Source organism: Cervus elaphus, chromosome 22 (genome assembly GCF_910594005.1).
Source record: "Cervus elaphus chromosome 22, mCerEla1.1, whole genome shotgun sequence".
Lineage (NCBI taxonomy): Eukaryota > Metazoa > Chordata > Mammalia > Artiodactyla > Cervidae > Cervus > Cervus elaphus.
The window spans coordinates 16,084,207-16,094,368 of record NC_057836.1 but is presented as its reverse complement, the minus strand read 5'-3'; the positions used below and the strand labels follow the sequence as shown (position 1 = coordinate 16,094,368).

Here is a 10,162-nt window from a genome sequence, read left to right as displayed (position 1 = left end):
GGACAGAGGATTGACAGTAATGTGTGTATGGTAAGAATGAATGCTGTGCGATGGGGCTGTGTGTGTGTGTGTGTCCCTAGCCACAGAAGGCCACAGAGCCTTGAAATTTCTCAAGTGGAACTTTGGTTTACAAGGATTCCTACAGACAAATCGTGTGTTGAGGACCAAGTACCCAAGTATGTGAGAGCAGGGTATCAGTCATGTGTTAACAGGACACCATGAAGCGCCATATCCAAAAAATGGAAGCACAGTCTCCTGGAAAGACCTGTGGACACCATCACCAGGACTGAAGAATGACAGGATGGCTGTGCTGAGGCGTAGTGCATGGTTGGGAAACCTTGACTTTAGCCCTGGCTCTCCTATCAGCTCGTGTTGGGTGGTGATGCTGCTTCAGCTGTTAAATTAAGGGATTGGGCCAGATCACCTCTTAAGATTTCTTTTTGAAAATTAAAGATCTTTAAGCACTGAAAAAGCTGTGACAAAGCTCCCACGTCCAACAGTGTGGCCATTGTCTCTGGCCATTGTCTCTCGCACCCGCTAGTTACCTGGTGGGTGTGGATAATCAGTGAAGTATAAGGCCTCTTGGTTTAGGGTGCAGCATCTTGTGTGGGCATCAGAGTCTCAGTCTGTAGTGTGACAGGAATGAATGTACCACATGTGACCAGGTAGGTGGTGTCTGTTAGTTTCCTGAATATTTACTTCTTCCCCTTGTTCTCACTAACTGTTGAATTGACACTAACAAACAGCCCTACCTTCATCACAGGTATTACAACCAGAATTTACCCTCTTGAAGGATATACTCACTCATAGTAACAACCCTATATGGTCATTTTGTAGAGAAGGAACTGGGCATGGAGATTAAATTATCCAGGGGCCTGCTGTTCGCGAGGTAGGACGTCATGTAGATTATGTGGCCAGATGGTACCACCTGCTCAGTAGTATATCTGGGGTTTCACCTTGCCCTTTTTAAAACATTTTATTATGTGGCTGAAAATGTCATAACAACCTGCCATGTGACATCGATAATTAACAAGAATGTGTGGCTTAGGGGTGACAATGATCTCCAACACACTCCCGTTCTGGTCGCCGACATCTGCGTCCCCAGTGTAGTGGCCTGTATGCACTTGGTGGTTTTCCATCCTGATGAGAAGTGTATTTGTCACTGTGCTGTCGCGGGTCAGGGTGATAGCTGGCATCCATCTAGCCCAGTTGTGACAGCTCTGTGCCAGTTAACATCATACATAAGTGAGTAAAAATGGAGACAAACATGGGAGGACAAGGCCAGCAGTATTCTGTCACTGCAAGCAGGAACATCCTGGAGTGACAGAAACCCTTACAAAAAGGTGAGGAGAGTCGCAGCTTTATTGTGAGGAGTACTTTGTACTTACAAGCAGCGTTTATAAATAATGAGCTGTTTCCACGTTAAAACATAATCCTGGAGAATTGGCGTTCGCGTGAGTGAACAGAAACGGGGAGGATTTACACCTCGCACCGTGACTCTGGAGAAGGCACCTGCCCTGGTCGCCAGCTTCACATTTCCCGGCTGCTGAAAACAGCTCTTCGTGGACTAAAAGCCCAAAAAGACCTGTCTAGGTCTCCTCGCCCGCACGTACCCCTCCTGGAGGGAACGGAAGTTTGAGCGAGGACGCAAAATGGCGCCCTCAGCCAACGCCGCCGCCGGCTCCGCGCCCGGCCGCCCCGCCAGGGACGACTGTCTGTGCCGGGAGGAGGCGATTCGACTGGCGCTGTACTCAGACCGGAAATTGACCTCGTGAGGGCGGAAGTTACCCTTGAGGGCGGAAGGGCTCCAGGACGGGGGTGGAGGGCCGCTTCGGCGCCCGTTGCGTTCAGTCACTTCCGGGGCGGAGCGGAAGTTGCTTTGTTTTGCTTCAAGATGGCTGCGGGGATGTATTTGGAACATTATCTGGACAGTAAGAGCAGGCTGGAGGAGCGGGTCAGGGGTCACAGAGGGGTGGGGGTGGGGGTTCAGGCTGAGCAGCTCTATGGCCCTGAAGTCCCGATGGTTAGAAAGTCGATCGTGAAGGGTTGCGTGAGAGAAAATATTGGAGTGTGTGAAGAAATAGGGGGCGGGGCAGCGGGGTCGAGGCCTCGCTCTGAGGTGTAGAAGAGGGAGGGGCTGCACGGCGGGGCTAGGGGACGGCTCTTGAAGGGCTGGTAGGCATAGTCGGGAAGATATTTGCTGCCCCTGTCTTCAGGGTCTCCGGCGTCAGGATAATCTTTTTTTTTAAGTCGTTCTGAATCGGTCGTTTTAGTATATCATCCACTGCCATTGGAGCAGCGACAAAGATCTGCTCACGCTTCTCCGCCCAGTTCTTTCGAAGACGCGTCTTCTCATGGGGATAGGGGGTTACGAGTGACCACTGTCAGATGATGGACTGGAAGGCTTCTCCTCTTGGAGTAAAGACCAAATTCCCATCAGATGGAAATCTGGTGTTCTGTTTATGCCATTTGTGTGACCCATCCTTTCACAGAGCCTGTCACCCTATTCTCTTAGTTTTGCCTTAGCGTTGGGAGTCATTCATTCGTTTATTGAGGTCCTGCTGTGGGTCAGACATAATGGCAGGTACTGGGGGTGTACAAGAATGAATACCACACAGACCTTCCCCTCAAGGTGCTCATAGACTAGTAGGACACAGATTTTAATAAATAATTTTAAAAGTATGACAGATGAAATAACAGAAATACATTAAACGGACAGTTGGTAACATTGAAGAAAGAAAGACTAGTTTACCTGGAGGTGTAGGTAAAGCTTTACAGAGGATGTGACGAATCTTGAAGGTTGAGTGTTTATGTGCCGGTGTGGAGAGGGAGAGGGGATTGACGGTTGGGGGAAGCATCAGCAAAGGTGTTCTGATGGGTTTGTGGCTAGATCAGGGAAAGATGAGGCCAGAGTGTTTGATGTATAGGACTCTGAGGTGAAAGATTGGGAAATGACACTGGAGAATGTAGCTGGGGCTAGGCTGTGCATGGTCTTTAAAGCCAGGCTAAGAAGCTTGCACTCTAAATAGTGGGGAACCAACAGATTTTCTAAATGGAGTCATTTATTTTTAATAAAGGAAAGTAATTGATGTACGGTAAACTGGAGCATGATGGCCCTGGTAATACAAGATTAATTAGTAATAACAGTTTTGGTCAGAGATGAGGACCTGATCTCAAAGAGTGACAGAAGTATTTAGGAGGTAAATATAACAGGATTGACTGAATTAGTGGTTGAGAGAGGAGGAGGAATCTAAGGTGACTTCTCGATTTCCTGTTTGGGAAGTGAGGTAGACATATATCATCAACAAGATAGGAAATTCAGGAGTTACTAAGATACTTAATTCAACCTAGACTTAAGTGTGGGAATGATAATTGTATCTGTAAGAGTAAATGAGATGGAGATCATTCAGAGAAAGTATGAGAAAATAATAGGATTAACTTAAGTGTAAGCTCAAGAAAATAGTAACATTTAAGGGACAGGCTAAGGGAATGTCAGTGATGAAATTACTTGAAAGTGTGTGAGGAGATTTGGAATCTTAATAGGAAGTTACACATAGGCAAGAAGATGGTGAGAATGCTGCAAACATTTTTTTAGGATAGAACTAATAATTAGATTATTTGATTTGGTAAATCAGTGGCGACTTAATCTTAGTAAACTGATGGTGGACGTGAGTCTATAGGGTAAAGCAGTGGACACATTTTTAAAGTTTGAAAGTGGAGTCATGGAAAGAGAATTTTTTTTTATGAGAGAAATATAAGTATTCATGCCTTTATAGTCAATTATTTATTGAGGATCCTCTGTATGCATGTCATAGTTCTAAACACTAGGGAAATAGGAGAGAAGACGACAGACATATCCAACCCTTCTGGAGAGCTAGGGAGACATACCATATAACTAATTACATAAGATAAGTGCCCCCAAAGTGTCTACCCTGCCAAAGGGTAACCATAGAATAGCATGACAGCATAACCCAGGGCACTTGTTGGGAGTCTGCGGCAGTCAGGGTTGAGCTGAACTTTGAAGAATGAACAGAAGTTCAGTAGGCTAAGAGGGATAGTGGAAGTGGGGTGAAAGAAACGGGGCAGGGCATCCTGGGCAGAGAGAGCAGTGTGTGGAAAGCAAAGTGTCTGGAAGAGCACTGGCAAGTTCAAGGCACTCAGAGAAGGCCAGTGTGACAGAGTGGAGAGCGCAGAGACAGGGACTGACCTGAGTCAGGTCTGGTGTGCAGCAAGGGCCAGAAAGTGCAGAGTAGGACTTGGGAATATTGCAGTAGGAAGTGAGGTTGATAAACAGGAGAGTGACATGATCAGATTTACATTTTTAAAAAGAACATTCTGGCTACTGTTTGCAGAGCAGATTGGAAGTGTGTGTGTGATCAGTGGAGGGTACCAGGAGGGTGTTTATAAGTTGAGGGCAAAGAGATCTTTTTATAAAAAAAAGTATTTATTTGGGTGTGCCAGGTCTTAGTTGCAGCATGCGGGATCTTTCATTGCAGCATGTGGTATCTAGTTCCCTGAGCAGGGATTGAACCTGAGCCCCCTGCATTAGGAGCAGGGAGTCTTAGCCACTGTACCACCAGGGAACTCCCGAGGACATGGAGAGAGAAGGGCTGATTTGTAAAGTTTACTAAAGTGGCGACGGTGAGAAAGCTGTGCAGAGATGGGGAGCTAGGTGTGGAGACAGGCAGACATGGCTCCTCCTGAGAAAGGAATGATGAGTGCTGTCATAGATAATCTAACGGTTTGAAGGAGGGATAACCAAGTGCTCTTTGGACATGTTTTTTAAAAGCAGCTATTGTGTGTGTGTGAGTGTGTTGCCTGACTGTCTGCGGGGGGTGTGTGTGTGTGTTAGTCACTCAGTCGTGTCTGACTCTTTACAACCCCATGGACTGTAGCCTGCCAGGCTCCTCTGTCCATGAAGTTCTCCAGGCAAGAATCCTAGAGTGTGTTGCCATTCTCTTCTACAGGGGATCTTCCCGACCCAGGAATTGAACCCGGGCATCCCACATTCCAGGCAGATTCTTTAACATCTGAGCCACCAGGGAAGCCCCCAAAAGTAGCTATAGGGCCTAGGAAGTCCAGGGAGTCTTAGTTTTTCCTCTTCTCCCTAGGTATTGAAAACCTGCCCTTTGAACTGCAGAGAAACTTCCAGCTCATGAGGGACCTGGACCAAAGAACAGAGGGTATGTGCAGAGTAAGGAGCCCGGTGCAGAGTGACTGTGTGTGATCGTCTTTCCTCCTGTTTGGTGTTACCATATCACCTAGTCTGATCTAGATTGCTTTGTCTTCTCTTTCCCTCTCTTGCAATTCTTAAAAGGAGAGTAATGATGACCTGTGTTTCTGTGTCAGCTTTTTCATAACACGTGGAGTATTGTGACAGTGCCACCAGGATTTAGAGATGAATGCTGTGCTCTTTATATCTCCCTCAGGAAAAATGAGAAAAACCAAAGTCAACCCTGGAATCATTTCTGTTCTCCATGTTCGATAGGTTTGTAGGAAGACTAACTAGAATGTTTCTACTCCGCTGGGCTGTTAACATTACTGTCACAAAATTCAGTGTGGCTTTAGACTACAGCTCACATTGGTACACAGCAGCTTTGCTGCATGAGATGTTAAAAAGAAAGAGGGGAAAAAAAAAAGGAAAAGCAGCAATTAATATCAGAATCTCTACACTGTATTCTTCAACCTTACAGAAGCATTAGGTGCCATCTGTGGCTGTCCTTGGACATTGATTAAGGTTGGCTGCATTGAGACATTTACTTGGAGCCTGAGGCTACACTGCAGTGGGCGAGTTTGTCTCTCATAGTCGAAGGTCTCTGTTGGTGCTATCCTCCATGCTTGCTGAAGGATATGTAGGTGTATCCTTATGTATCCCTGCCCAGGGTTGTAACAAACTGGTGTTAGAATGCCTAAAGCTGTGATTTAAGTTACTCTGGGTCAGTTTACTCATGGACAAGTGAATATCATCTAAGATCCTGGACATAGGCCCCTGAGAATGCCCTGCTGAATACCAACCACCAGCTCCTTGCTTTGTAATATTGTTCTGGCTCTTGAGTTCATGCACAGAAAGACCCACTGGGAGACGACTGAACCACGTACATGCTTTTCCAGCTTCCTCCAAGGGCCTGGAATAAAGCAGAGCGTAAACCTAGTGTGCTCACAGGGCCTCGCTGTTGTTACTTGTTGCTACACTGTGTTGGGAGTCATGCTTTAGTCTCCATCCACATTTTCTGAGTGCTATATTAGGCAGTAAGCATGTATGGTCTCAGTGCTTGGGAGCATCACCAGCCTTCCCCTAGTAAAACGTTTGGAGCAATATCTAAAATGAACACACAAGAGAAAAAAGTGATGAAGAATATTTGCAAGTTGCAAATGATGAACCAAACAGGGTGGACAGTAAGCAGAAGAACTGTTCCATGAATGAACTTGGGCCCAATTTTCAATGTTGAGATGTAGATATATGGACCCTGGAAGTCAAAAGCAGTAGCAGATGATGGCCTGGTCTGCAGCTCTCAGAGCTATCCCAGGATGTTTCTGAGACGAGAAACCAAATGGCTTTTGAGACAGAGGTCATGGTTTAAGAGGCAGCAAGCTGTGCAAAGAAGCATCTTCAGACATCAACAGAAACGTACTTAATATTAGTGCAGCATGCAAAGAATCCTTCCTTGTGTTTCCAGAAGTCTAGTTCCAACTATGCTAGCAATGTTTCCAGCAATCAAAGGTGCCTTCACAATGAATGTTGTGGCCACGTTGCATCACTTGAGGAATGTTGAGTATGTTTTAGTTCAAAGGTTATGATGGCCAATGCAAAAGGTCCCAGGAGCAAGAGTAAGAAATGTGTTTAATCTTGCCACTCGGGGGCCATTGTGACCAGCCCTCTGTCTCTGTTGTAGACCTGAAGGCTGAAATTGACAAGTTGGCCAGTGAATACATGAGTAGTGCCCGCAGCCGGAGCTCCGAGGAAAAATTGGCCCTTCTGAGGCAGATCCAGGAAGCCTATGGCAAGTGTAAGGAGTTTGGTGATGACAAGGTGCAGCTTGCCATGCAGACCTATGAGATGGTATGGCCCTACCCATGGCTCCCCACTACCTCCTGTCTGTTCCTCGGGGTCCTCCACCCCTCCTTCAGCATGCTGGGATCTGTTTGGGGTCTGGGAGATACATGGATTCTGCCTTAGCCTGTTTGCTTTTACTGGAACCAACCTGGTAGCTCTTCTTCTCCTTCCTTCTTTCCCACCCAGGTGGACAAACACATTCGGCGACTGGACACAGACCTGGCCCGCTTTGAAGCTGATCTGAAGGAGAAGCAGATTGAGTCAAGTGACTATGACAGCTCTTCCAGCAAAGGCAAAAAGAGTGAGGAGGGGGGTGGGCCATGAGAGTTGGAGCGAAGATTCCGAGGGGACAGCCAGCCCATCCCTCAGCTCCAAGGGAGGACCCCCAGGTTGAAGGAGAGGAGGGGTCCTTAACCCATCTTTCTGTCCCCTTGCCTTCTGGCTGCCCCTCCCCCTCTTCCCTGGAAGGTCGGACTCAAAAGGAGAAGAAAGCTGCCCGTGCTCGTTCCAAAGGGAAAAACTCAGACGAAGAAGCCCCCAAGGCCGCCCAGAAGAAGTTAAAACTTGTGCGCACGTGAGTGAGTCAGGGAGCACCCTGCCAAGTGACAGGCTCCTCTTTGCCCCCGCCCCGCCCCTCGCCCCCTTCTCTGTCACTCTGGTATCTGCTGGATACAGAGGGGAAGCCACAGACCACTAGCCCCACAGGGATCTCCTCGTGCCACTCTGAGCGTCAAGCTGTAGCGTCCCTTCCTGCAGGTGACACTCTCTCTCCCTCTTGGCACGCAGAAGCCCTGAGTATGGGATGCCCTCAGTGACCTTTGGCAGTGTCCACCCCTCTGATGTGTTGGATATGCCTGTGGATCCCAACGAACCCACCTATTGCCTTTGTCACCAGGTCTCCTACGGGGAGATGATTGGCTGTGACAACCCTGACGTAAGAACCGGTTTGCCTCAGGGCGGGGGGCTCTGGGGGACAGGAAGGGAGTTGGGTGCCAGAAGGGGGTAAGGGCTGGAGAGTGGGACCTCAGGACAGGAGGAAGGGAGTTGGAGGTGGTTGGCCTTGGACCCTTCAGGAATCCTCCCACAGGACGGAATAAGGGAATGCTCCTGAGGACTCTCAGGTGGGGGGGTTCTTTTCTTTCCTTGGCCCCACCCTGCTCCCTGCCCTCTGCTCCTCCACCGTCTTCCTTTTCCAGTGCTCCATCGAGTGGTTCCACTTTGCCTGTGTGGGGCTGACCACCAAGCCTCGGGGGAAATGGTGAGCGCGCGCTGTGGTCGGGGCTGGATTACCCTGAGCTGAGTGACAGAGAGCATCCTCCCCTTCGCTCACCTTCTCCCCCACCTCCTCTGTCACCTTCCTTTGTAGGTTTTGCCCACGCTGCTCCCAAGAACGAAAAAAGAAATAGACAAGGGCCTTGGATTCCAACACAGTTTCTTCCACATCCCCTGACCTGGCTAGTGGGGAGTGGGATGCCTGGCTGGGCTGGGGGTCAGGGAGAGGTGGGTGGCACCAGGTTGTCATCTCCTCTCCTCCCCTCCCCACTTCCGGTGCTGAGGCTGCACCCAGCCCTGGTCCAGGGGTGCTGTGGCCACTAACAGTATGTGCTCTCATTCAGCCAGCCCCCTTCAGAGGGAAGTGGTCTTGCCCACTGTCCTTTTGCCTCCACGCCGAGGTTGGTGCTGTGTTTTTGAGGGATGGTCCTCTTTTCTCCTGTTGCTTTGTATTCAAGGACTGGGGCAGTAGCATGGGGCCCTCCCCCAGCTTCCTGATTCCCTCCCCTTGTTGGAGGGGGCCATGCGTGATAAACTTCCTTCACTTTCTCCATGCTTTTTCCAGTGGGGGGCTCCTCCGGGTCCTCTGGGCCATGGCCCTGGCTGAAGGGGCACCCCTTCCTCTGTGCCGAGAGGATTCATCCAGCCTTGTGAGTGGGAGGGGCAGGGCGGAGTGTCGGTATCTCAGTTGTAACGGAATTGAGTTGGTGAATAAAAGCTGTAAGTGTTGGCCTGCTGTGTTTATTGTAGAGACACTTTTAGCACATGTGCTGAGCATAGTTTGTATCCTCTGAGTTGGCTAAAAGGCAGGAGGATGACATGCTGGAAGTAGGACCAGACGTAGAACCCGAAGTGGTGCTGCTGCCCCAGGACCCACCACCTCTCAGCGTGGGAAGGACAGAGCTGGCTGGAACTGGGCTTCAGACAAGGGGTTTCCAAAACCTTCAAGACTGTGCATCTTTTCCCTATAAGATATCTTTCACTTAATTTCCAATAAATGTGTACTTGTGTTTTATACGTGAACTGTTATACTAAGTATTAGCCTGACTTATTTGAAACACAAAGCAAAAACTTATCACCAATGAACTGTCTCGCCTATGCCCACCTGGAACCACTTCCATAGACTAAGCCCTCTTTATGCAGGGTCTCCTCACCGGAACCCCCATCTTAACTCCCCGCTCTGGCTCACTTACCTGGAGGTGTCCTTTGTAGTTCCTACCCTCCAAGCCCCAAGTTTGTGTTGTATGTTCCATCTCTGCCCCAGTCCTTACCTGGGATTTGTTGTCCAGTCGGTCAGTCGTGTCCAGTTCTTTGCCACCCCGTGGACTGCAGTACACCAGGCTTCCCTGTCCTTCACCATCTCCCAGAGCTTCCTCAAACTCGTGCCCATTGAGTTGATGATGCCATCCAACCATCTCATCCTCTGTCGCCCCCTTCTCCTGCCCTCAATCTTTCCCAGCCTCAGGGTCTTTTCCAATGAGTTGGCTCTTCAAATCAGTTGGCCAGAGTATTGGAGATCCAGGTTCAGCATCAGTCCTTCCAATGAATATCCAGGACTGATTTCCTTTAGGACTGACTGGTTTGATCTTGCAGCCCAAGGGACTCTTAGAGTCTTTTCCAACACCACAGTTTGAGAGCATCAGTTCTTCAGTGCTCAGTCTTCTTTACGGTCCAACTCTCACATCTGGAAGGCCAGATTGTAAAGTAGGGGGAAAAACAGTGTCCAGTGTGTGGGGCCAGCTTGGAGATGGGATAGGTAATAAGGTAAAGAAAAAGGTAAAGAACAGACGGGAGCTACGCCATCCAGCCCCGGGCAGAGTCCGAGATCACTCCGGC

General features: G+C 48.9%; 1 protein-coding gene across 2 annotated transcripts; it reads left to right on the top strand.

Annotated features, from left to right (window-relative positions):
* The first annotated feature begins 1,187 nt into the window (after positions 1 to 1,187).
* ING4 (inhibitor of growth family member 4) lies at positions 1,188 to 9,056 on the top strand. 2 transcript variants are annotated; one of them, XM_043881143.1, is made up of 8 exons: positions 1,188 to 1,931; positions 5,112 to 5,183; positions 6,894 to 7,060; positions 7,241 to 7,346; positions 7,523 to 7,628; positions 7,841 to 7,988; positions 8,251 to 8,312; positions 8,421 to 9,056. In XM_043881143.1, the coding sequence occupies exons 1-8, from the start codon at positions 1,895 to 1,897 to the stop codon at positions 8,458 to 8,460; spliced, it is 738 nt and encodes a 245-aa protein (XP_043737078.1). In that variant the 5' UTR covers positions 1,188 to 1,894; the 3' UTR covers positions 8,461 to 9,056. The 2 variants fall into 2 exon arrangements, with proteins under 2 accessions (XP_043737078.1, XP_043737077.1); XM_043881142.1 differs by having other exon boundaries at positions 7,241 to 7,355.
* Positions 9,057 to 10,162: the final 1,106 nt, after the last annotated feature.